This window comes from Eumetopias jubatus, unplaced genomic scaffold (genome assembly GCF_037043125.1).
Source record: "Eumetopias jubatus isolate StellerSeaLion01/CBP00866 unplaced genomic scaffold, mEumJub1_p1.0 scaffold_4, whole genome shotgun sequence".
Taxonomy (NCBI): domain Eukaryota; kingdom Metazoa; phylum Chordata; class Mammalia; order Carnivora; family Otariidae; genus Eumetopias; species Eumetopias jubatus.
Window position 1 is genome coordinate 56,634,930 of NW_028274810.1, and position 27,657 is coordinate 56,662,586.

At 41.4% G+C, this 27,657-nt stretch overlaps 1 protein-coding gene across 5 annotated transcripts in view; it reads right to left on the minus strand.

Annotated features, from left to right (window-relative positions):
- Positions 1-27,657, minus strand: part of PATJ (PATJ crumbs cell polarity complex component) — a 335,447-nt gene that overhangs the window by 59,225 nt on the left and 248,565 nt on the right. For 3 of the 5 annotated variants that reach the window (XM_088022976.1, XM_088022975.1, XM_088022977.1), the window contains exons 31-33: positions 18,087-18,161; positions 12,769-12,886; positions 9,193-9,326 (exon numbers count right to left, since the gene is read on the minus strand). In XM_088022976.1, coding sequence (XP_087879102.1) covers positions 9,193-9,326; positions 12,769-12,886; positions 18,087-18,161 — 327 coding nt within the window. Of the gene's footprint in view, positions 1-9,192; positions 9,327-12,768; positions 12,887-13,768; positions 13,859-18,086; positions 18,162-27,657 lie in introns of all 5 variants that reach the window. The other 2 variants (XM_088022974.1, XM_028106828.2) reach the window with 2 other exon arrangements.

Consider the following 27,657-nt stretch of genomic DNA (forward strand, 5'->3'; position numbering starts at 1 on the left):
CACCCCATGAAAGGGTGGGAGCTAAAACTGGCTGCTGAGCTAGTTAACTCCAGGTGTTCCCAGTTCCATCCAAGATGATGAAAAAATACCCTCGTGTATGCATGAAGCCACACATAGCAGGCTCTGCCTGCACAGCCAAGGCAGAATAATTCAGGAAATAAATTATCCCAGACTCAGGAGAAAAGTTATTGCAATACTTTAATCAGGTGGATGAAGATAAAATCTTTTAATAAACAAACCCCAGTGTCTAAGTACAGTCCTATTTAGGTTGTGCACTAAGAGGGTGTGTGGAGCTGCCTTCGCTAGATCAGGTGGGATAGCGGGAGGCCAAAGGGCCGAGACCAGGGAGTGGCAGAAGACATGGAGACCCGGGTTTCTGCCACACCGTGTGGTTCTTGAGTTGCCTATGGCTTCAGGGGCCTAATAGTTACTACAGAAAAATATAACAGGATCTTCCCACCTCCCGACAGTACTAACATGGAAATATACTCCTGCCAAAAATGAAAACGCATTTTACTGATATTACACCTGTTTTACCTGTAAATCTGGCATATACAATCTATTCCTTACTAAATAAAACGGGCAAAAGAAATACCAAAATGTTCATTTAAAAACATATTTATTAAGAAGAAAACTTGTCTCTAGGGAGAGGCCCAGGATGGGTTTGGAGGGCAGGGCTAGGGGGAGAGGGTTGGAGGGAGCTTTGCTTTCTACTTTATATCCTTTTGTGTCAATTTAACTGAGTATAATATGTATGTATTACTTATTCAAATAGATATGCATTGATTCATCACATTTTTATAAATCAAAACACAGAAAGTTTTACAAAAAAATGGTAATGAGTAGTGACATCAAAATATACTAAATAGGGCACCTGGGTGGCTCAGTAGGTTAAGTGACTCTTGATGTCGGCTCAGGTCATGATCTCAGTTGTGAGAACGAGCTCTGCGTGGACATGGAGGCTGCTTAAGATTCTCTCTCCCTCTGCCCCTCCCCTTCTCTAAAATACATACACACACACACATACACACACACACCGAATAATCAAAGATCCATCATCCAAGCAAAAACTAACATTCTGATTTTTTAAAAATTACGAGTAGACATGAACACAGAATAAAGCAAAACCTAAATTGTGCTAGAATAATTGATACATATTGTTGTCTAGCATTCCATTAAATCATGATGATGATCATAATAATAACAGTTCATACTTATCTTACACTTAGTAGGTACCAGACACTGGCCTAAATCCTGTTCTTTTTTAAAAAATGTTTATTTTGTAATTTAGCAGATTTGGGAGAGAAAGAGTGAGCATGCATGTGAGCTGGGGGGATGGAGAGGGGGAGAGGGAGAGAATCTTTTTTTTTTTTTTAGATTTTATTTATTTATTTGACAGAGAGAGTGAGCACAAGCAGAGGGAACAGCAGAGGGAGAGGGAGAAGCAGGCTCCCTGCTGAGCAGAGGGCCCGCTCCATCCCAGGACAGAAATTATGACCTGAGCTGAAGGCAGATGCTTAAGCATCTGAGCCACCCAGGCACCCCAAGACAGAGAATCTTTTTTTTAAATAATTTTTATTGTTATGTTAATCACCACACATCATTAGTTTTTGATGTAGTGTTCCATGATTCATTGTTTGTGCATAACACCCAGTGCTCCAAGCAGAACGTGCCCTCTTTAATACCCATCACCAGGCTAACCCATCCCCCCACCCCCCTCCCCTCTAGAACCCTCAGCTTGTTTTTCAGAGTCCATCATCTCTAATGGTTCATCTCCCCCTCTGACTTACTCCCCTTCATTCTTCCCCTCCTGCTATCTTCTTTTTTTCTTAACATATATTGCATTATTTGTTTCAGAAGTATAGATCCGTGATTCATCAGTCTTGTACAATTCACAGCGCTCACCATAGCACATACCCTCCCCAATGTCTTTCACCCAACCACCCAATCCCTCCCACCCCCGACCACTCCAGCAACCCTCAGTTTGTTTCCTGAGATTAAGAATTCCTCATATCAGTGAGGTCATATGATACATGCCTTTCTCTGATTGACTTATTCCACTCAGCATAACATCCTCCAGTTCCATCCACGTCGTTGCAAATAGCAAGATCTCATTCCTTTTAATGGCTGCATAATATTCCATTGTGTACACATACCACTTCTTCTTTATCCATTCATCTGTCGATGGACATCTTGGCTCTTTCCACAGTTTGGCTATTGTGGACATTGCTGCTATAAACATTGGGGTGCACATACCCCTTCAGATCCCTACATTTGTATCTTTGTGGTAAATACCCAGTAGTGCAATTGCTGGATCGTATGGTAGCTCTATTTTCAACTGTTTGAGGAACCTCCATACTGTTTTCCAGAGTGGTTGCACTAGCCTGCATTCCCACTAACAGTGTAGGAGGGTTCCCCTTTCTCCACATCCCCGCCAACATCTGTCGTTTCCTGACTTGTTCATTTTAGCCATTCTGACGGGTGTGAGGTGGTATCTCATTGAGGTTTTGATTTGGATTTCCCTGATGCCGAGCGATGTTGAGCACTTTTTCATGTTGTCTGTTGGCCATTTGGATGTCTTCTGCCCATTTCTTGATTGGATTATTTGTTCTTTGGGTGTTGAGTTTGATAAGTTTCTTTATAGATTTTGGATACTAGCCCTTTATCTGATATGTCATTTGCAAATATTTTCTCCCATTCTGTCGGTTGTCTTTTGGTTTTGTGGACTGTTTCTTTTGCTGTGCAAAAGCTTTTTATCTTGATGAAATCCCAATAGTTCATTTTTGCCCTTGCTTCCCTTGCCTTTGGTGATGTTTCTAGGAAGAAGTTGCTGCGGCTGAGGTCGAAGAGGTTGCTGCCTGTGTTCTCCTTTAGGATTTTGATGGACTCCTGTCTCACGTTTAGGTCTTTCAACCATTTGGAGTCTATTTTTGTGTGTGGTGTAAGGAAATGGTCCAGTTTCATTCTTCTGCACGTGGCTGTCCAATTTTCCCAACACCATTTGTTGAAGAGACTGTATTTTTTCCATTGGACATTCTTTCCTGCTTTGTCAAAGATGAGTTGACCCTAGAGTTGAGGGTCCATTTCTGGGCTCTCGATTCTGTTCCATTGATCTATGTATCTGTTTTTGTGCCAGTACCATACTGTCTTGATGATGACAGCTTTGTAATAGAGCTGGAAGTCCGGAATTGTGATGCCGCCAGCTTTGCTTTTCTTTTTCAATATTCCTCTGGCTATTCGGAGTCTCTTCTGGTTCCATACAAATTTTAGGATTATTTGTTCCATTTCTTTGAAAAAGGTGGATGGTATTTTGATGGGGATTGCATTGAATGTGTAGATTGCTCTAGGTAGCAATGACATCTTCACAATGTTTGTTCTTCCAATCCATGAGCATAGAACGTTTTTCCATTTCTTTGTGTCTTCTTCAATTTCTTTCATGAGTATTTTATAGTTTTCTGAGTACGGATCCTTTGCCTCTTTGGTTAAATTTATTCCTAGGTATCTTATCGTTTTGGGTGCAATTGTAAATGGGATCGACTCCTTGATTTGTCTCTCTTCTGTCTTGTTGTTGGTGTATAGGAATGCCACTGATTTCTGTGCATTGATTTTATAGCCTGCTACTTTACTGAATTCCTGTATGAGTTCTAGCAGTTTTGGGGTGGAGTCTTTTGGGTTTTCCACATCCAGTATCGTATCATCTGCAAAGAGTGAGAGTTTGACTTCCTCTTTGCCAATTTGGATGCCTTTGATTTCTTTTTGTTTTCTGATTGCTGTGGCTAGGACTTCTAATACTATGTTGAATAGCAGTGGTGAGAGTGGACATCCCTGCCGCGTCCCTGACCTTAGGGGAAAAGCTCTCAGCTTTTCCCCATTGAGAATGATATTCGCTGTAGGTTTTTCATAGATGGCTTTTATGATATTGAGGTATGTACCCTCTATCCCTATACTCTGAAGAGTTTTGATCAAGAAAGGATGCTGTACTTTGTCAAATGCTTTTTCTGCATCTATTGAGAGGATCATATGATTCTTGTTCTTTCTTTTGTTGATGTATTGTATCACGTTGGTTGATTTGCGGATGTTGAACCAGCCTTGCAGTCCAGGGATAAATCCCACTTGGTCATGGTGAATAATCCTTTTAATGTACTGTTGGATCCTATTGGCTAGTATTTTGGTGAGAATTTTTGCATCCATGTTCATCAAGGATATTGGTAATTCTCCTTTTTGATGGGGTCTTTGTCTGGTTTTGGGATCAAGGTAATGGTGGCCTCATAAAATGAGTTTGGAAGTTTTCCTTCCATTTCTATTTTTTGGAACAGTTTCAGGAGAATAGGTATTAATTCTTCTTTAAATGTCTGATAGAATTCCCCTGGGAAGCCATCTGGCCCTGGGCTTTTGTTTCTTGGGAGATTTTTGATGACTGCTTCAATTTCCTTAGTGGTTATAGGTCTGTTCAGGTTTTCTATTTCTTCCTGGTTCAATTTGGGTAGTTGATACATCTCTAGGAATGCACCCATTTCTTCCAGGTTATCTAATTTGCTGGCATAGAGTTGCTCATAATATGTTCTTATAATTGTTTGTATTTCTTTGGTGTTGGTTGTGATCTCTCCTCTTTCATTCATGATTTTGTTGATTTGGGTCATTTCTCTTTTCTTTTGATAAGTCTGGCCAGGGGTTTATCAATCTTGTTAATTCTTTCAAAGAACCAGCTCCTAGTTTCGTTGATCTGTTCTACTGTTCTTTTGGTTTCTAGTTCATTGATTTCTGCTCTGATCTTTATGATTTCTCTTCTCCTGCTGGGTTTAGGCTTTATTTGCTGTTCTTTCTCCAGCTCCTTTAGGTGTAGGGTTAGGTTATGTAATTGAGACCTTTCTTGTTTCTTGAGAAAGGCTTGTATTGCTATATACTTTCCTCTCAGGACTGCCTTTGCTGTATCCCAAAGATTTTGGACAGTTGTGTTTTCATTTTCATTGGTTTCCATGAATTTTTTTTAATTCTTCTTTAATTTCCTGGTTGACCCATTCATTCTTTAGTAGGATGCTCTTTAGCCTCCATGTATTTGAGTTCTTTCCGACTTTCCTCTTGTGATTGAGTTCTAGTTTCAAAGCATTGTGGTCTGAAAATATGCAGGGAATAATCCCAATCTTTTGGTACCGGTTGAGACCTGATTTGTGACCTAGGATGTGATCGATTCTGGAGAATGTTCCATGGGCACTAGAGAAGAATGTGTATTCCGTTGCTTTGGGATGGAATGTTCTGAATATGTCTGTAAAGTCCATTTGGTCCAGTGTTTCATTTAAAGTCTTTATTTCCTTGTTGATCTTTTGCTTAGATGATCTGTCCATTTCAGTCAGGGGGGTGTTAAAGTCCCCCACTATTATTGTATTGTTGTCAATGTGTTTCTTTGCTTTTGTTACTAATTGCCTTATATAATTGGCTGCTCCCACGTTAGGGGCATAGATATTTACAATTGTCAGATCTTCTTGTTGGATAGACCCTTTAAGTAGGATATAGTGTCCTTCTTCATCTCTTATTACAGTCTTTGTTTTAAAATCTAATTTGTCTGATATAAGGATTGCCACCCCAGCTTTCTTTTGGTGTCCGTTAGCACGGTAAATGGTTTTCCACCCCCTTTCAATCTGGGGGTGTCTTTGGGTCTAAAATGAGTCTCTTGCAGACAGCATATCGATGGGTCTTGTTTTTTAATCCAATCTGATAGCCTGTGTCTTTTGACTGGGGCATTGAGCCCATTTACATTCAGGGTAACTATTGAAAGGTATGAATTTAGTGCCATTGTATTGCCTGTAAGGTGCTGTTACTGTATATTGTCTGTGTTCCTTTCTGATTTATGCTGCTTTTAGGCTCTCTTTTTGCTTAGAGGACCTCTTTCAATATTTCTTGTAGGGCTGGTTTTGTGTTTGCAAATTCCTTTAGTTTTTGTTTGTCCTGGAAGCTTTTTATCTCTCCTTGTATTTTCAATGATAGCCTAGCTGGATATAGTATTCTTGGCTGCATATTTTTCTCGTTTAGTGCTCTGAAGATAGCATGCCAGTCCTTTCTGGCCTGCCAGGTCTCTGTGGATAGGTCTGTTGCCAATCTAATGTTTCTACCATTGTAGGTTACCTGTCTCTTCTCCCGAGCTGCTTTCAGGATTTTCTCTTTGTCTCTGAGACTCGTAAGTTTTACTATTAGATGTCGGGGTGTTGACCTATTTTTATTGATTTTGAGAGGGGTTCTCTGTGCCTCCTGGATTTTGATGCCTGTTTCCTTCCTCACATTAGGGAAGTTCTCTGCTATTATTTGCTCCAATACACCTTCTGCTCCTCTCTCTCTTTCTTCTTCTTCTGGGATCCCAATTATTCTAATGTTGTTTCGTCTTATCGTATCGCTTATCTCTCGAATTCTGCCCTCGTGATCCTGTAGTTGTTTCTCTCTCTTTTTCTCAGCCTCTTTATTTTCCATCATTTGGTCTTCTATATCGCTGATTCTTTCTTCTGCCTCATTTATCCTAGCAGTTAGTGCTCCCGTTTTTGATTGCACCTCATTAATAGCCTTTTTGATTTTGACGTGGTTAGATTTTAGTTCTTTTATTTCTCCAGAAAGGGTTTCTCTAATAACTTCCACACTTTTTTCAAGCCCAGCTAGTATCTTTAAAGTCATGATTCTGAACTCTAGGTCTGACATCGTACTAATGTCCGTATTGAGTAGGTCCCTGGTAGACGGTACTACCTCTTGTTCTTTTTGCTGAGGTGATTTTTTTCGTCTTGTCATTTTGTCCAGAGGAGAACAGATGAATGAGAGAATAGAATGCTAAGAGGTTAACAACGTCTCCAGCAAATATACTCTATACAAATCAGAAAAGACCTGAAACCAGGGGACAAGAAAGGGAAAGAAAGAAGAGAAAAAAAAAAGAAAAAAGAAAAAGATAAAAACAAACAAAAACAGAACAACAAAAAAAACACAATATGATCAAATATGATCAGGCTAGTGCATAGATCAGTGCCACACACTAGCTTTTGGGCATATTTTGATCTGTTAGAAGAAAGTGCCTGCTAAAATTTTAAAGGAAGAAAGACTTATATATGTACAAAATAAGGGTTGATACAACGAAGGGATGGCAGATGACTGTAAAGATGAAAATTATAAAAGATTTTATAAAAGGAATTGATAAGATAAGAAGTTGTTTTTAAAAAGAAAGAAGATTTAAAAAGAAAAAGAAAAAAGAAAAAAAAGAAAAAAAAAGGGAGAGAATGTGATCAGGCAGGAGAATAGAACAAAGCCATACACTAGTGATTTAGGGTATATTTTGATCTGTTAGAAGAAATTGTATCTCAAAATTTTAAAGAGAGAACAACTTATATATATATGCCAAAAATAAGGGTAACTACTATGAAGGGTAAAAAATATGATTCTAAAAATGAAAAATAAAAAATGTTTTTTTAAAAAAGGGATTGATGTTGTTTGAGAAAGGGAAAAAGAGAAATTTAAAAAAAAAGTTAAAAAATTAACTTTGAAAAACTAATGAATTATGGTAAAAAAGCCATGAATTCTATGTGCAGTATTCCCCTAGCGCTGGAGTTCTCCTGTTCTCCTTGATCGGTAAACTTGGTCTTGGCTTGCTGGCTCTTCGTGCTGATCTTCTGGGGGAGGGGCATGTTGCCGTGGTTCCCAAATGTCTTTGCCGGGGGCGGAATTGCCCCGCCCTTGTGAGTCCGGGCTAAGCAAGCTGCTCTGGTTTGCTCTCAGGAGCTTTTGTTCCCTGCAAGCTCTGGAGGACCAGGGTGAAAATGGTGGCCTCCCAATCTCCGCCCGGAGGAGCTGAGAACTCGGGGCCCCACTTCTCAGTGCGCCCCCAGAGAAAAGCAGTCACTCCTGTGTCCCCGGTCTCTGGCCGCACTCCGTGCTCACCCCACCTGTGACCAAGCGTTTCTATCTCTGGCACCCGACCCCGTGTGGAGTCTCCAAACCCCCAGATCCCTGCGGTGTGCTCCCGCGCTGCTCCTCCTGGGGGAGGAAGGGGAGTCTCCCCGGCTCTGCCGCTTGTTGGGTCCCTGCTGGAGGAGCAGTGGCCCGACTGGGCCGCGGATCACAGACCCTAAGCTGAGAGCCCGCGCCTCGGCTCCGTCTCTGCAGCCGGCTTCTCCGCTCCGATACCTGGGAGCTCTGCCGCACTCAGGCACCCCCGGTCTTTCTGTGACCCCGAGGGTCCTGAGACCACACTGTCCCGCAAGGGTTCCACCCCCCGCTTAGCCACTGGAGCGACGTCCCTCAGCGGAGCCAACTTCTAAATGTTCCGATTTTGTGCTCTGCGGCTCTATCACTTGCCAGAAGCGGCCGACGGAGGCCCCCTCCCCCGCCGTCTATCCTCCCGAATATCGCCTCGGATTCACTTCTCCGCACGTCCTACCTTCCAGAAAGTGGTCGCTTTTCTGTTCAGAGTGTTGTTACTATTCTTATCTTCGATCTCCTGTTGAGTTCGTAGGTGTTCAGAATGGTTTGATCCCTATTCAGCTGAATTCTTGAGACCATACGAAATCCAGGTCTCCTACTCCTCCGCCATCTTGCTCCACCCCCCGAAGACAGAGAATCTTAAGCAGACTCTGTGCTGAGCGCAGAGCCCAACTTGGGGCTCAACCTCACAACCCTGAGATCATGACCTGAGCCGAAATCAAGAGTCAGATGCTTAACCAACTAAGCCACCCACGCTCCCCTAGATCCTGTTATAGTATTTCTTAAATGCTGCTACAGTGTTGTTGGTCTAATAAGCATTTATAGGGGCGCCTGGGTGGCTCAGTCATTAAGCATCTGCCTTCGGCTCAGGTCATGACCCCAGGGTCCTGGGATCAAGTCCTACATCGGGCTCCCTGCTCCGTGGGAGACCTGCTTCTCCCTCTCCCACTTCCCTGCTTATGTTCCCCCTCTCTGTGTGTGTGTGTCTCTCTCTGTCAAATAAATAAATAAAATCTTTAAAAAAATAATAAGCATTTATAAAAAATACTCAAGATAGAGAAAATCCTGGTGAAAATGAAACACGAGAAAAACTTGAAAGCTGGCCAGAATATACAAACATATCTGTAATTATGTTTTTTTCCATACCACAAAGAAGCCAATTCTTCCACAGAAGTGATAAAGGCCATAATGAGGCTCAACAACGAACTCTGTGACGGCGGATATACTTCACCTCTAGGAACTTACCAAAGGTGTGTCTTTTCCTCCCACAATGCTGAGACCAAGACCTGAACGTCCCTTGGATATTTCTATAATCATTTCCTGGCCAGGAACAATGGGACACGTGGCTGGGTCCACTGACAGAGGGGCCTGGAAACCACCTGGAGAAGGATGAAACACAGAATGATGGGCAAGGAGGGGAGGCAGCCCAGCAGCCCGGCCTGCACACTCCGTTAGTTGGGGAGCACCAGTTTGCATGGGTTTGTCATTTCACTCTTTTCCTGCTGAGCACTGTCCAGCAAAGAGCTGGATCCTTAATGCCCTCTCAGGAAGGGATGAAACCCGACGCTTTTGAGATGAAAACAATAACTACCCCCCTTACTCAATCATCTATTTTAAGTATACTTGAAATTTTTTAAAGCTTAAAACATACCCTGAAAACTCATACGGAAAGATGTAAGATGATGAAATGATGAAGTACATATAGGTGTATGTTATAATGAAAATGAAGACTGGTATGACAGAAGATTCTGGGTTATAGTTAGAAGATACTAAGAAGAACTAGTGCTTAAATACTTTCAGTTAGAGCATATCATGGATTAAGATATATAAAGGATTTCATCAATAAAGTATGATGTTAAGATAAGAATTACCTAACAATGATCCCGAAACATATACATAGTTTAAAAAAAAAAAAACAAAAACCTGTCATAAACACAACATTCAAGAACTAATTGCTGGGTCCACAGCTGAAAAACTTGTTAAAGGAGTTACTGCTACTTTATAAAGGTTTACTTTTTAAATTTTTAAAAAAGATTTAATTTTTTATGTTTAAGTTTTTAACATTAAATTTTTTTTATGTAATCTCTGCCCTCAAGGTGGGTCTGGAACTCACAACCTGGAGACCAAGAGTCTCATGCTCTACTGACTGAGCCAGCCAGTTGCCCCATGGTTTACTTTTTAAAATCATTGTTTTATTTGATTTATTTATTTTTCTTAAGTAGGTTCCATGTCCAGCATGGAGCCCAACGTGGGGCTTGAACTCACGACCCTAAGATCATGATCTGAGCTGAAATCAAGAGTCGGTTACTCAACCAACTAAGCTACCCAGGTTTCCCCAAATCACTGTTTTAGATTGGGTTTCTTTAAAAAAATGAGAGAAAAAAAATACTTACTGGCTAGGAAAAGATGTTTAATACAACCCCTTTTTCCAGCATAACTTCTACATATGTGTATTTTCCAGATGACTGAACCCAACTAATTGAAAAATCAAAATATTCAAAATGTTAGCTTCAAGAGCTTCTTGTACAAATAATAGCCTCCAGAGAATGTCATCTTTTTTGACAACTAAGGTCGATCATCATGAGTACTGACTCTTACCCTGGGATAGAATTTAGTTAAGGGCTGAGAATAAAGGGCCCCACCTGTTGGCCAGCTGCAGCTAATGCACAGGGGCCAAATTGGGATCCTCAAAGCTCATTAAACATCTGTCCCAGCAAGGGCCCCCAGACTATGGACTACAGGCAAAGAATGATTTTCACATTTTCAAAAGGTTGAAAAAAAAATGAAAAGAAAAATAACATTTCAAGACATGTGAAAATAACATGAAATTCAAATTTCAATGTCCATAAATGAAGTTGTATTGGAACACAGCCCTGCTAATGCATTTACTTCCAGTCTACGGCTGTTAGCACCCTGCGACAGTGGAGCTGAGTACTTGCAACAGAGACCATATGGTCCACAAGCCTTAAATATTTACTATCTGGCTCTTTACAGAAGAAGTTTGCCAATCCCTGATATTCAACAAAAGGAGAGAGGCTCTAGGTAAGCCTGTGGAGGGTTGTGCTCTGACTCAGCAAGAATAATAATAAAGCAGGTTTTGGAGTGGTGGGGACGTGGATTTAAGCTCCCCAGAAGGGAATTAATAGGTGGGTAAAAATGGAGGCTCATTCCTCATCCGAAAAATGCATGTAGCAAGCTGCTTTCTAATAGGAAGTAAGTGAACAATGTGTGTGTGGTGCCCAGTCCAGCAACTGGCATAACACAGCATGCATACAGTTGCTCTTTCTGACCGCATGGCATTTATTAAGCTTATGGCCTCCTAGTTAAGAGTGAGAAATTTAGTGACACAACCTCGGTAACAGTAAAAAATGCCCTATTAGAAGGAGAGTATTAAATTATAAACCTAATCTGACTCTAGATCTTTTGGCAGCAAATGTATTTCACACTCCATTTTCCATTCATTTACAATAGAAACAATGTGCAATAGTGCCTAATTTCATAAATGCTTTGCAAAGTTTATCCTCCTTTTGTAAATGACTAGTTTAGCCTCTTGAGTGAGAAGAGAGATGCCGGGGATGGCATTTCTCTTCTTTCACTTCTGCCTCACTCTGGCCAGTCCTGAGTCAGGGTTGGTATGTATTTCTCCCATACAGTCCAGCCCAAAGCCTGATATACCAAGCCCCTGATAAATGTTTGGTAAGTAGATGACCAAATGAGTAGAATTTCCATAGATTAAATTATGGGTGATTAATTTCTGTTATCAAGATATAAATATGTGATGCATCTTATCAAAACTCAATTGGTCGACATTGTGGTTACTTTCTCAGTAAAAGGCCAGGTGGTCAGTATTTTGAGCTTTACAGACCATACATTCTCTGTTGAACTACTCAATTCTATCCTCATTGTGTGAAAGCAACCTTAAGACTACAGGTAAACAAAGGAGTATTCCAATAAAATTTTATTTATGGTCAGGGAAGTCTGGGTTTCAGATAATTTTCATGAGATACTCCTTTCACTTTTTCCAACCTCTTAAAAATATGAAAACCATTTTTAGCTTGCAGACCATACAAAAACAGATGGTGGGCCAAATCTGACCCATGGGTCATAGTTTGCTGACCACAGTCATCAAGTATTTTAGTAAAAACCCAGTACTTCAGAATAATACCTGCTTGCTAAAGTTTTTATTGAGTTAATATTTATGAAAAAATAAGCACAAGACAAATACATAAAGGTGTTAGGCCTGCTAAATTCATGCAGGGGTGTGCTTCACCACTGGTGAGGCCCGTGTTTTAAATAGCCACTTTTTTTTATGGACTTATATCACATAAAAGCAAAGTGGAAATACTCATTATTCATTTTGAAATTCTATTTTCAACTGCCAGTCAGCATAATTCATGCCAGGAATTCAAAGAGAGAAAGCGAATACTCATGTCTTTAAGCACTGAAAATTAACAGTCTTCAAATCACTTACATCAACATATGCAAGGCTAACAATTTGACTGAATATGATTTTTAGGAGATAATACTTATACACTAAACAAAATCTTTTGGAGCGATTACAGAATAATTTGTAAGCTTCATATGCAAACAGTATTTACTGAGGGCCTTTTTTTTTGTTCTAGCACTTTCATACTCAATAAGCACTGGGCATTCCCCCTAGCAGGCGAGGAAAATGGTGACCTGCCCATGTCCTGGAGCTAAGGAAGTGGAGGAGGGATGCAGAGCCAGGCTTCCTGACCCTGGTCCAGTGCTCTTTCCAGGATATCACCATACCCTCCTTTTCTCATGTTGGAGGAGTCAATTCGGCTCACAGAATCATACCATAGCTTGTGAAATCCACATCCGTGGAATGGTACGATGGAGCTGGTGCTAAAGGTATCTCTTGTGAACTGAAGGAGACTTTTGTTGAATATTTTTGCTGTTTCATCTGGCTGACAGCCTACAAAAGAAAGGAAAATTAGAGGAATGTCGAAGAGGAGAATGAAAACCAAAGGATAAGACTTTAAAACTGGTGTGTTGTTACCAAAACAATGGTGGCACTCCAATAATGTCTGAGAATTTAGGGTGGGAGAGGTGGCAGGAGGAAGTTAGGATGATATCTGTCCCATCCCCCATGCTTCCCTATTTAACTTGACATCTAAGATGCTTCAGTGAAGGATGGATGAAGGAAGGGAAGAAGGATAACAGCTGATGATACTCTATCATTGTGGTCTGTATACGATGCTGGGGCTGGGAAGCAGAACAAAAATTTTTACAATTTCCATTGATTTTGATGAAATCGATGTGAAGTCCACATACCCATGTTGTGCCCACTGAAAAGCAATCTATGCTGCAGAAGTTCTGAGCATACAACAATGTCCTTCTCTTCTGGATACATCCACAATAGTTAAATGCATTAGGCAGGTTAATTGAGCAACATGAGGGCCAGGAAGAAGAAATTAGCATCCACTCAAAGTCTACTAAGTGCCAGGTACACCGAACATTTTAATTCACCTCCAAGAACTATACCTTATTCACCCTTGATCCCCAGTACCTGGAACATAGTAGACCCTCAATAAATGTTTGATGAATGAATGAATGAATCGATGAATGGATATAGAAGAGCAAAATTGAAGACATGGAAACTCAGAGTTGAAAACGAATTTGTAATTCAATGAAGGTACAGAGACCTTTGCTGTGTGAGCTTTGGAAAGTTAACTCGTAATTCTGGATTTTTGTGGATAATACCTCCAATGAATATTAGTATTAGAAAACTGAGAAAAACCAAAAGGACTCCATGCTCGCTTAACAGGCAGTTAAGAAACATAGGTAGTGACCTGACCTGCCTTCTGGATCTGTAGTTAGCCAGGGAACCCATCCCCAGCTGGAAGATTCTGGTGGAGGCAGTGAAGCACCAGGCTGTCCCTGGAGTCTAGAAATAGGATCAAGGTAACTGCTCCAGAACAATGACACCTCAAGATTCTTTCAGTGGAAGGCTATGCCTCGATACAAGGCACCGTGCAGTATATAAAAACTAGAACACCAGCCATTGTGTATCTGTATTGTGCTTTCCAGTTTTTAAAAACACTTTTATATCCGTGAATTCTTTTAATCCTGAGAACAACCGGGAGGGTTAGACAATATTACTTCCTATTCCAGCTAAAGAAACCATTGTCAAGTGGCTTGTCTGAAATCACACAGTCATTTAGAGGAAGAGGTCAGATTAAAAGTCAGTAGTAGCTAAAGAACGATACAAATTATGTTTTTATTTTTATTTTTTAAAGATTTTATTTTTAAGCAATCTCTACCCCCATTGGGGGCTTTAGCTCATAACCCTGAGATCAAGAGTTGTGTGTCCTACTGACTGAGCCAGCCAGGCGCCCCAGAACGATACAGATTTAAAATGTTTCTCAAACAGCTGCTAGGCACTGATTCTATGGATGTTCATTTTCTTTTCTGTAGTTTTTCTCACCAACACTTAATAATGACCATATACCTACTTAAGAAGACTTATTCAAAGACATATTTTCAGCGATTTAAAAAAGAGGGAAGGGGAAAAATGACAAATATGGGTTTACTACCAGAAAACTGAACAATGGAACCACCTAGATATCAATTACTCTGAGGACATTTTCTAGTGTCCTTGAAGCTAGATACATCTGCAGGCTAAGTTTTGGTCAGTAGGATGAAAACAGATGCGAACTGTACAATTTTCAGGTCATTTTCTGCAGGATAAGGATCCTGCCTTCCTCTTCTCCCAAACTGGAATGCAGATGGGATGACAACATCCGAACAGCCATCTCAGACCCAAAACTGGACGTATTTTTTTTTGAGGATGGTAATCAGAAAGGAGGTGCCTGAGTGTGTGACACTGTGGAGACACCGTAACATCCTCACACTGATTATACCCATACTTAATACAGAAGAGAAACTTCTTATAGAAATTGAGCCTAATCTTAATTCATACAGTACTTATGTTCAACTTTTGTTTTCTATCACCTTTAAAAAGAACATCAATAAGATGTGAAAGCGTTCTTAGCGATTTAAAAAAAAAGATGTATTTATTTTTTTAACCACTTTTTTTTTTAATTTTTAAAAAAGTTTTTATTTATTTGTCAGCACAAGCAGAGGGAACAGTAAGCAGAGGGAACAGCAGGCAGAGGGAGCAGACTCTCCGCTGAGCAAAGGGCCCGACACAGGACTCGATCCCAGGACCCTGAGATCATGACCTGAGCTGAAATCAAGAGTTGTACTCTTAACCGACTGAGCCACCCAGGCATCCCTATTTATTTGAGAGAGTGAGAGAGAGAGCGTGCATGAGTGGGGGGCAAGGGGCAGAAGGAGAGAATCTTCAAGCAGACTCCTTGTTGAGCCTAGAGCCCTATCCATGAGATCATGACCGGAGCCAGAACCAAGAGACACCTAACTGACTGAGCCACCCAGGTGCCCCAGAATCATGTGATTTTTAAAACAGTAATGTTTGTGCTAATTGTTATATCTCAGCTCCGGGTTGCATCCCATTGCATTGTGCATAATACATTTCCAACAGATAGTGATAGCATTGAACTCAATTAAAAAATAAGGAAACAGTCCATAAAACCAAGTGAAACGTCCAACATAAATTTTTAGAGGCTGACCTCTTGTTGGTAGGTGTGATGATAGATGGAATGTGTGCTCCTGTGACTTAACCATTGGCACAAACCCAAACTACTAAGAATGAAAGATAAGAAAGGTTGGATTTTCTGTTTAATGTCTTCTATTCAAATATGAAGAGTTGGAATGGACTTTGTAGGTTATCCAACCTAACTAAACCAGTGGTTTTCAAACCCTGTCTTCATAACAGAAATTGCCAGGGAGTTTTTTTTAAAGATGCTGGGATTTCTCCCCCCAACCCCATCCTAGACCAAATAAATTGGCACCTAGGTGGAGCCCAGGCAAGTTCTATTTAAGAATTACTGCTTAAAGTTAAACCAGGGAGGGCGCCTGGGTGGCTAAGTTGGTTAAGCGACTGCCTTCGGCTCAGGTCATGATCCTGGAGTCCCGGGATCGAGTCCCACATCGGGCTTCCTGCTCAGCAGGGAGTCTGCTTCTCCCTCTGACCCTCTTCCCTCTCGTGCTTTCTATCTCTCATTCTCTCTCTCTCAAATAAATAAATACAATCTTTAAAAAAAAAAAAGTTAAACCGTGGATTCTTCACCCAGGGTAAATGGGTTTCTAAGAGATCCACAAAGGACATTTTGGGAATTATAAAAGTCATGTGTTGTACCAAAATTATGTTTATCAGTGTTTTTGGGGGAGTCTACAGTTCATTTATGATGGGAAAACAAAAATCACCACTCAAAGAAGATATGAACTGTTGAGTTTGCTAGTACTGATTGGCCTCAGTCACTTCACCTCTTTACCTCTAAACTTCCTCATCTGTAAATTGGGAGAGATCAAAGAGAAAAGGACATAAATAAACCTATCACTATGCCAGGAACAGTTTAAGATTTCAACTGATAATAGCTATTAATGTCTTCACATCTTTTGATAATAAATGACCAGCCAGCTCCTGATTAAAAACCATGCAGGTGGTTTAGAACAGCTCAAGGGCTGGGGAAGTTCTTCATAATGAGCTGACACAGCCTCACAGAGGTGCTGCCCAATGATGTCGGCTGGTTCTCTTCTGCAGCCATGTAAAAGGGTCATAATCACTTTCCCAAAAGGACAATACTTGAGATATTTAAGCGCTTGTTTCTCGGCATGGAAAAGAAAGGGTAGGTGGTGTTTAGGATTTGTCCTAGCTCTAAAGTTCTACGGTTATAACATTTTGGGGATGTCTGGTATGTGACTTGAGGTAAGTGGCAGCATATGAAGCATTAGCATATTAATATTATTCACAAATTCATTAAAGTCTGGTCTTAAAAAAAATTCGCTTACATATTTCCATTTGATCCAAATCTGGTTATTTTTAAGGCTCTTTCTATACCTAATCATTTTTTTAAAAGTTTTAGATTTGAAAGATTTTATTGCTTTATTTATTTGAGAGTGACAGATAGCGACAGGGATGGCGAGAGAGAGTACGGGCAGGGAGGAGAGGGAGAAGCAGGTTCCCCGCTGAGCAGAGAGCCCGATGTGGGGCTCGATCCCAGGACCCTGGGATCATGACCTGAGGCGAAGGCAGACGCTTAACTGACTGAGCCGCCTAGGCACCCATGAAGTTTTTTTTTTTTAAAGATTTTATTTTTAACTAATCTCTACACCCAACATGGGGCTCAAACTCAAAACCCTTAGATGAACAGTTGCATCTTCTACCAACTGAGCCAGCCAGGCACCCCTACACCTACTCATTTTTTAACAAATTTATTTTAGAGACAGAGCATGTGAGCGAGCAGGGGGTGGGGGAGAGTCTCAAGCAGACTCCGTGCTGAGCGTGGAGCCCAACGGAGGGCTCGATTCCACGAACCTGAGATCATGACCTGAGCCAAAATCAAGAGCTGGATGCTCAACTGACTGAGCCACCCAGGCACCCATATACCTAGTCATTTTTATTTCGGTTTTTAGCATATAAGTTTGGAGACTTTTCAAAGGTATTTTCTTTGGCAGTGTTTGAAATATCATGTAAACTCTAGTTCCTTGAACATAAAAATAGCTAATACAGTAATAATTTAAATTTTAGTAGCATGAAGGTATAAACTAGCACACAGAAATGAGAATCAAGATTTTAAAAAGAAAAAACTCAACAGCAACAGAAGTACAAAAATTTGACAGACAGAAATTTATATTTAAGAGAAGTGAACTCAAAATGTAAGGAACACCAAAGTTACTGTATTTATATTTTTACAGAACTACAAATTCTCCTACTTAAGATTTTTTATTAATGATATTAAGTAAAACATGGCACTCTTGGAATTTAAGTGCAGGTGTGTTTGTATGGATGGCTCACTTTTAAACACCTGCTTAGGGTACTGGCCCAGGAAGATGCACAGAGAATATTTCCACACACCTTGCACAGAATGAATGATATGGCTGTGGGTTGACTTCAAATTCTAAGACACACCATAACCTCCTAGCAAGTAATAAGGAGTCTGATTTCAATGTAATCACTTCCTTTTCTTCTGGAACCCTATTATAATGCACACCATCCCAGTAGAGCAAAACCTAAAGTGGAAATTACGTACATTGTCAGTTGGGCACTCCAGTGCCTTCTGGTGACCTGCCACTATGCCCTGACCAGCCATCTGGGAGATATCCTCCTAAAATGTAAAAGATATAACCAGTTAGTGGCATTGTAGGGCTCAAGTGCTCTCTCCAGCTTTAGCAAACACCATGGGGCTTTGGCTCTATTGCAAAAATGACCAAAGCACCAGTCATAAAATTTCCGTTCATCCATCTGAACCAAGTCCCTCCCCTTAATGAATGCAGCCTTGTCATTTCCAAATGCTTCCTTTGGGCCCTTTCAGATCTATCAGGCTTTAAACCTATCAGATACCCACTGATGGTCACTTCAGCTGGAGTTTTTTCTTCTTTTGCCATTCCAGTAATCTCTGAATCTGTATTTATACCGAAATTTAGTTCTTTCAGGGTTTGAACTCTGATATTATAACTTTTTTTCCCTCAAAGTCACTAAAGACACTGGAGGATACAGAGTTAAGTGAGTCCTGAATCCCATGGAAAAGTGCAGAGTCCATCCAGATTTGAGAGAGAAATAAACTACCAAAATCACACAGGAAACCAATGCATACCTAAAGGGTGGTTTATTGACACCAACAAATTGACCAGAATGCTTATGTCTGCTTCCCACCGTATCCCATCCTTCTTTACAGGCAAAATTACAGGAGAAATTATCATCTGATGGTTGACTCTCAGGCATGAACTCCTGCATTTGGACTTGGACAAGGCAGGGAATATGGAGACAGACTGATTTGGATAGGAGAAAGGATGGGCTTACTGTAGCCCATGGTAAATGTCTGAGAGACACCACCTCTCAGGTCTAACATATGGAATGCAGGTAGGTAAGCTATCAGAAGATGATGAGAGGTGTGACTCATATAGCAAAGTGGTAGTTGTTTGTGACCCTAGTTCCTCGACTCAAAGAGTTCTGCAACCCTGAGCGGATTATCTGACATCTCCAAGCCTCACTCAGTCTCCTCATTTATAAAATGGGAAAAAATAAAGGTTCTTATGCTCTAGGGATGTTGTAAGGATTAAATGAGGCAATATTAGAAGAGCACTTAGCATGGTACCTGGCAAACAACAAATATGTAATAAAGATGTTGATGATGATAGTAAATGGAATCCAGCTCTGATACACCCATATTCCTAACTCTATTGTAGAGTTGGTGAAAATACTTACATGGACAGGACACTTTCTCCTTTGGGGAATGCTGGAGTTCTGTCTGATATCTGCCGCCCCCACCCTGGTTTCTTTTTTGAACATACTGACATACCCTTAATTCAACAGGCTCCCATCAGATTTGTAACAATACAATAGGTAATGATCAGGTCATGCCCAGCCACTCACTATTATTAGATTAGGTTACAATCTCATTCTGTCTCATCAATTCCCTATTGGTTTACACCTGAGAAATTTAACCCCAGCACATAATATCCTGAGCCTGCAGCCTAGGTCCCCGGGGTTACTGCGATTTCCCTTATCTGCCCACTTATTTTTTGGGATCATAGCTCTTTTTCATTTAGATATAGATTCTCTCTCTTTCTGCCATATGGGACAAACACTCTAGAACTCCTCCCAACAACCCCCCCCAAGTGAGCCCCCCTAATTGTGCTCCTAAACAGATTACATGACATGAATTCACAAGTTACTTCATGTCTAATTCTTCCCTGAGCCCCTGGGCAGTGCCCCTTCCATAGCATGACTAAGTTATTTTCTTACAATTTATGCAACACTGTTTTGTATCTTTTTACGTGTCTGTCTCCCACATATTAGTATGACTGACTTTGTCTTATTTGTTTCTTCAACATATGGCAGAATAGACTGTGAGCTTGATAAAGGGCCAGTGCTGAATGAATCAAAGTTCAGGAACTCAAATCTTAAATGCACCTGGGTGGATTTCAGAGCCAGCCGTGAAAGAAAGGATGCCTAGTGAAGGTGATCCTATGGCTTCCACTTAAAAGGATCAAAGTTGAAAAAAGACAGACATGGGAAGGTCAATAAATGGTACTCATGGGGAATTTTTAGAATCAAACTTCTAACCTACCTTATAAATGGGAACCACTGCTATTACTCCTTCCAGTGTGGATCAAACAGCCTTCCGAAGAGCAACAGTGCCTCTACTTGAAAATAATACTACATGTCTGCAAGTCTACCTTTGTTTAAACCCAGATTAACTAGCGTGGGACCAAGGAGCTGACTTCCCCAGTTAAAGACTTAAAAACCCAATTTGCATGTCACACAGAGCTACTACTAATTAGTTGAATTCACCCTCATTTGCACTTGTAAATAAAAAGGGCACTGGAATAGTTGCCAGAAAAATCTGGGTTCAGACTGGTTCCACCACTTATTAGCAGCAGTAGTGCTAGGAAACCTTCATTTTTAGCAACAGTTAAGAATACAATAACAGCTACTTAAATAAGGGGTTGCCAGCAAAGTTGAATTCAACACATGCTTACAAAGCATCTACTCCGTGCCAGCAAGGAAGAGGACTAACGGAGCCTTGCGCTCGTGACATTTACATATCTGGTGAGACAGATAGCAGAGAACAGCTATGGAAACGTTGAATTATAACGGAATGTCATCTGTAGGAAGGTGTGCGGCAGATAGCAGGTGCCTGAGGAGTGACAGTTTCCCTCCCTTTCTGTTGTCCTCAAAATGTGGAAGGATGAGATGAGGAAATCAGAGCTCTGAAAAGCATCTGGTCCAACACCCTGTCCCATTTCTTTCTTTTTTTTAAAGGAATTTTTTTTTTAAAGGATTTATTTATTTGAGAGAGAGAGCATGAGCATAGAGGGAGAGTGAGAGGGAGAAGAAGACTCCCTGCTTTGCAGAGAGCTCGAAGCGGGACTCAATCCCAGGACCCTGAGATCGTGACCTGAACCAAAGGCAGACACTTAACTCGACTGAGCCACCCAGGTGCCCCCTGTCCATTTCTTATACGATTACCCTTAAACCTCTGGGCCAAGGGACGGGCCAGTGCATGATGATGATGATGACAGCTAAAGCTTACTGAGCACTGACCGTGCCAATTACTGAGCTAGATACCACCCCCTTTTCGGATACCAATGTATGCAACAAAGCTATGTATGCGATAAGAGTCATTACCATCCTCATTGCAGAGTTAACTGGGGCAGGAGAGGCTAAAGCATATGCTGAACCAGAACTTAATCCAGACGTATTGTGCTGCAGAGCCCCTGCTCTTAACCGAGGACAAGCCACCGAGGGAGAGGCAAAGTGCCGTTCACCTCCTCCAAATGACACACATGAGATTCTTAGGAGCCCGTCTCAACATAGTGATTCCATTTTTAGATACAACATTAAGTCAGAACGAGTCATGCCAGCTTATTTTGAGCTTGGGCAGGCAAAAATAAATTCATGGCACTAGCCACCACAGTGACCTGGGGTGAGTCATTTTCTTCTGTGTTTTGTGTTTAAACATAAATTTGGAACTTGCTCATCTTCCAACTACTGCACCGAGGGAGTTCTTAGTGCCTTCAAAGCTGAGGTTCTGGGACATTCTAAGGTGTTGACTTTGCACAGGAGACCCCTAAATAAGAAGGCTGAGGAAGGAGTGGGGAAAGATCATCTCATTTGGTGCCGCAAACCAATAGAACACATTCTATGTGCGTTATGTTATAACCATCAGCACAGTACTATAAGCTCCTGAAAGAAAATGCTTTGTGGGCCAAGCAAATTACTCTGATCAAGAGAAGGAGCTTTCGAGCAGTGGGCATAAAAAGCAACACTGGGAATATTCTATATAATAGATAATGGGGATGCCCAGTTTACAATCACCGAAGCTGGTTGACTTCTATCCCAAAGTTGGATAATCAACATGCCCGGTCTGTCCAGCCAGAGTAATTGGTCCAAGGGTAGACATTTGAACTACATAAGAACATCCTGTGGATTTTCCAAAGTGGACCCAAGGGAAGGGAGATAGCCCCTTTCTGGCCCAGAGGCTTAGTAGCTTTTGGTGGCCACACTCCCAATAAGCTGAGGAAGCAATCTGCGGGAGAAGTCAGAGAGACATCCAGATACCTCTGGCTGCACCAGGATTCAGGTTCCAACTGTTCCTGAGGCTGTCAACCCTGCCTTTCCTGTAGTTATGTAAAAAGAGCCTGGAGCCTATCAGTAAATTTTCCTTTGTCTGTAAGGTCAAGCTTTATCAGGTTTTGTCACCTGCAATCAAGAGTCTACTGATTAAAATGAGGTGGAGCCCAGAAAAGATCAGGATAACAAGCTCACAGGGGTCAAGCCACAAGGTAGCTAAGTGGAGATGAAGAAAGTGAACGGAGCATAAGACAGAGAACTAGAGAGGGCTGCTCAGCCTAAAGGTACTCAAATTCAATGATTTTTTTTTTTTTAAAGATGCCTGTCAGACACTGATTGTCTCCTGCTGATTTGGGTCCTTGGACTCCTGCTCCTCTCCTGGATACACTAGAAAAAGACAGCCTTTGCCTGAGTGAGTCCCCCCCCCCAACTCCTCCCCCACCTGAGCCCCTGGATTAGCTGAAATCCTATCAGCAAGAGCTCCCCAGCACCTTCCTGTGCCCTTCTGCTGTACTTGGCAACACTAGGAATTACTTAGGTAAAGTTGGATGCCAGTCCTGGCTGTGACACTTAGTTGCGTCTCTGTGCCTCAGTTTCCTTATCAATCAAATGGGGACAGTAATAGGCTCAGTGTCCTATAAAACATAAATCAGTACACTTAGAATGATGCCTTCTGGAGCACAGAGGAAATGCTGTGAAAACGTTAGCTGGCATGATTCTTGGCAGTTCTAAAAGCACCTTCGAGATAAGATTTATGTGTCTCTTTCACTGCGGTATGTCCTGTGGCTGGCATAGTGTCTGGGACATAACAGGCCTTCAATACTAAACTTGCTTAATTTCTGCTCCCAATATGGGTTTTAGATTGTAGGACCTTAAAAATTATGACAAGTAAGACGTCTCCAGAGAAGTGAAACTTGACAGGCTCAAAGAACAATGTGTCAGCAGCACGAGGTTTCTGACAAAAGCTCTGAAATTCAGAAACTAGGGCACTCGACATGTAAGAGGGCTTGAGTTCTGGACCTTCTGCCAATGTGTCCTTTTCCGTTGCTGGGTCCTTGGTGCTAATAATTATGATTCTTAGGCTATTTCTCAGTTTAGAAAAATCTGCTAAGCAATAGCTTCCTTCCAGGCAAGTTCAATTTCATGTAACAGCAGACCAGTTAAAGGGGTTGGGAGTGAAAGCAAGCCAGAAGACATCAAAGATGGGAATTTGTGTTAAAAACAGGCACCTCTATTTCTGTCTGTGAGTTCATGAGGTTACCTTTACCTGCTACCCTCACGTCTATTATCTTCTTCATTTACGATGCACAGGCAGAGAGAATGGAGGAAAAAGCCAAAAGCTTTCCTCTTGTGACTTTCATGAAGGAAACAGACTTGACTGTAAATCTACCATCTTTTTTATGACCAGGAAAGGAAAATTTATCATGTAGGCAAATCTCAAGTGATTTTCAGAAATGCAAGATATAAAGTACAATGAGCTGTGAAAAATGCCACATATTTGAATGCACTTGAACTCTGCCATTGGCAATTTGCATACTGTCACAAAAGAGAGGCAGGTGCTGACTTACATACATTCCCTCTGGCTTCTTACAAGGGAATTCCGAGGCTCTTGTTTTTTTTTTTTTTTTTTTTTTTAAAGATTTTACTTATTTGACAGAGAGACAGGAGAGAGGGAACACAAGCAGGGGGAGTGGGAGAGGGAGAGAAGCAGGCTCCCCGATGCGGGGCTCGACCCCAGGACCCTGGGACCATGACCTGAGCTGAAGGCAGACGCTTAATGACTGAGCCACCCAGGTGCCCCCTAGGCTCTTGTTATAGATGCAGTTTTCATATTGGATCTGAAACAGAAAATAGGCACAGTGACATCTGCTCCCCGAGCCGAACTAGAAATCCTGCAGTCCTTGATGGACTACAAATTGGGGATAAAGATGGATTTTAAGTACACAGTCCAGCCGTTTAAAAACAAGCAGGATATACATCTGAGAATTCCAGCCTGGAATTAAGACCCATAATCATCAGAAACACATTTTAACCTATTTTTCCAAACTTGGATGCCAGCATTTTAAAAACACTTGGGAATAATTTTTAATCAAGCACAATAGTCAAAACTGATAAACTAATGTCAATTATACTTCATTTAAAATTTTTTTAAAGCAAAATAAAATATAAAAATTGATAAAATGAACCTGTACCAGAAGTCACATGGCATATTAAAAGTTAAAATTCTAGGGTGCTTGGGTGGCTCAGTTAGTTGAGTGTCTGCTGCCTTCAGCTCACGTCACGATCCCAGGGTCCTGGGACAGAGCTCCGAGTCGGGCTCCCTGCTCAGCGGGGAGCCTGCTTCTCCCTCTCCCCCTGCCCCTCCCTCCGCTTGTGCTCTCCCTCTATCAAATAAATAAAATCTTTAAAAAAAAGTTAAAATTCTACACTTAACTCATTATCTTCCTCTACAAATCTATTTTTTCTCATTTTTTTTCATGTTATTGTTTTAAAAATTAGAGACAGTTTCGGCCTCCTACTTATCCAGGTTCAAAACCAAAGTCAGCTTTTACTAATCTCTGTCCTTGCCTGCTTTGACTGAATCATTTGCAAAACAGATTGTTTCAGACTTTGGGATTTCACAGACCAGAAAATTTTCAAAACAATGTCGGGATTAGAGTTACTCTTCCCACCCCCCCCCCCCCGACCCCCCAGTAATGAAAACCAAAGAAATATAGGCTGGAGCATATGAATTTACCATTTTGTAAGTCAAGAAACGGTCAAGTATCAGTGATTTCAGAGGGTTCAACCTATTAGTCCTCTCCTCCCAATTACTACCATGTATCATTACCATAATGTCACATAGGAAGAGCCATTTTAACACTAAAAATTTAGGTAGGGCACAGTTTTAAAGGGCAGTCCTTGAAATTGGATAGTTTTAGCTTCATGAAGAACTCTCCATGTGGTTATTTTCCGTATTTCCCACAAATCAGTGGAAACTCACAGATCCTCATGGGTCTAACTCTTGAGTATTATCTGAATAGCGGAGAAAGCTTGGACTTTGGAGTCAGGTAGTGGCTTACATCCAAATTTCTCTACCTATAGGTTATGACAAACTGGATTCTCTAAACCTCAGTTTCTTCACAGGTTAACATCAACAATCTCTTGGAGAGGCAGTGTGGCATGATCAGGCATGGGAGTCCAGCACATAAGGCTTTGAATCCTTACTGTGACACTAGTGCCCCTAAGCCTTTGGGCAAGTGAATTAACTTCTGGAATACTCAGGCCACTCATCTGCAAAATGCAGATGGTAATAATAATGCTTTCATGATGGGGAGGATGGAGATAAACACTCTGTTCAGGTCCTAACAGATAGTAAGTGCTCAGTAAATGGTGGAGGGTATTATTATTATTATTATTACTACTGTTTTTGTCAGGAAAAATGAGGTAATATTTTAAAAGTGCCTACTGACAAGTACATAATTAGTAGTCATTAAATAGTAGTTTCCTTCTTACACAGAAATCTAAAATTCAATATACAAGAAGGAATGCGTGAGATTAATGGCAGCTCACGTTTTCACAGCATTTCCTCTGTGCTCCAGAAGGCATCATTCTAAGTGTACTGATTTATGTTTTATAGGACACTGAGCCTTTTACTGTCCCCATTTGATTGATAAGGAAACTGAGGCACAGAGACGCAACTAAGTGTCACAGCCAGGACTGGCATCCAACTTTACCTAAGTAATTCCTAGTGTTGCCAAGTACAGCAGAAGGGCACAGGAAGGTGCTGGGGAGCTCTTGCTGATAGGATTTCAGCTAATCCAGGGGCTCAGGTGGGGGAGGAGTTAGGGGGGGACTCACTCAGGCAAAGGCTGTCTTTTTCTAGTGTATCCAGGAGAGGAGCAGGAGTCCAAGGACCCAAATCAGCAGGAGACAATCAGTGTCTGACAGGCATCTTTAAAAAATCACTGAATTTGACTACCTTTAGGCTGAGGGGCTCTCTCAAGCCTGTTGTCCCATACCATACCCAGTCCACTTTATCCACCCTTCCCCACAAACGTGCTCTTCCTCCCAGCTTTCTTTTCTCAGAAACAGCACCCACCATGCAGCCAGTCAGCTGCCTCGATGCATGGAACTCAGTCTTGGTCCCTCTCCTCCTCCATCAACTTTCATCTCAGTTACTCTCACAACGTTTGAACTCTTGCTGCCTTCAGCTTTGACATTTTCTAAGGGATTTTTCACAGGGCATTCAGAAGGTGTCTTTTCAAATGGCTCATCTCATCATCATCTCCTGTTAAAAACCAGTCCAAAGGTTTCCCTTGGTCCACGAGGCTTTCCTCCACCCAGCCTCTGTCCACTTCGTGGCTTTCGCCTCCTGCCACTCGGCCTGAATGGCCACAGCTCTGTCTCTGGTATTAGACCGGGGTGCAGAGTCAGGTGTCTACAGGTGATGGGGATGCAGGAAGCAGGCTGGGGTGGGGGAATGCTGGAAAAGTAGGGACAGAAATAAACTGGAAGTGCATAAATGATTTTTGGGCTGGCTTGGCATGCTGGTCTGTTTTCAGGAAAAAAGCGAAACCAGGATTTTTATGTGAATATCTCCTGATTTATAAAATCAAACATCTTAAGAACGCATCATAGAGGGGAAGTAAGATCTGGATCGGACTCTGACAGCCAGTTTGTGACCTCTGCATCAGACTGAATGTGCTGTACTCCTTAATGAAAGGGGGCTTATTTATCTTTACGTTCCTAGAGCCTGACACATCGCAGGTTCTCAGGAAATGTGCACTGAATAATGAGAGTCCTGGCACACCTAGATTTTTTTATAGGGAAAATCTGGTGTTAACAATAGCTACATTTACTGAGCCCTTACTGCATGCTAAGTACTGTGCTAAGCATTTCATGTATAAAATCATACTCTATCCTCATAACAGAGAGGTGGGGACATCCCCCTCCTCCTCCATTTTTAGATGAAGAATGCAGACAGACCGGATAAGGCACTTTTGCTAGTGAACAGCAGAGGTGAAATCTAAGTTTGTTCAGATTTCAGAGCCCAGGATTTGTATCTGATAGTCTTTTTCATCTGAGAAAGCAAGTACTATCAGGCCATTTGGAGACATGGGTAGTATCTGTAACACTCAACACTGATTTTTCAATAGGTATGTTTGAAAATTCTGTATGGATCAAGCATAGCAAGTGGAGAGTAAAAAGTGTGCCTAAAATGTTGCTATTATAGCTGGTGGAGACCGAAATGGTAGAACGCACAGCCTGTTACAGCGTGAATTTCCATGTCACAGCTCACTGAGGTTAGTGGTAGTTAATTCAGAAACGACTCATGCTTCTTCAGGCATCTTGCTACCCCATACATTCCAAAATCTCCACAAAGAACCCATAGGTTGAATGCCACCCTGAGCTGACTGAAATACTCTCATTTTTCTGTTCTTGCCCTAAGGATCAGAAATATTTCACAATGAAAGACAACAGTAAAAACACATCGCAGACAGTTGGAAAAATCTAAACATTGTGAAAATTTTTGAAAAGTCTAA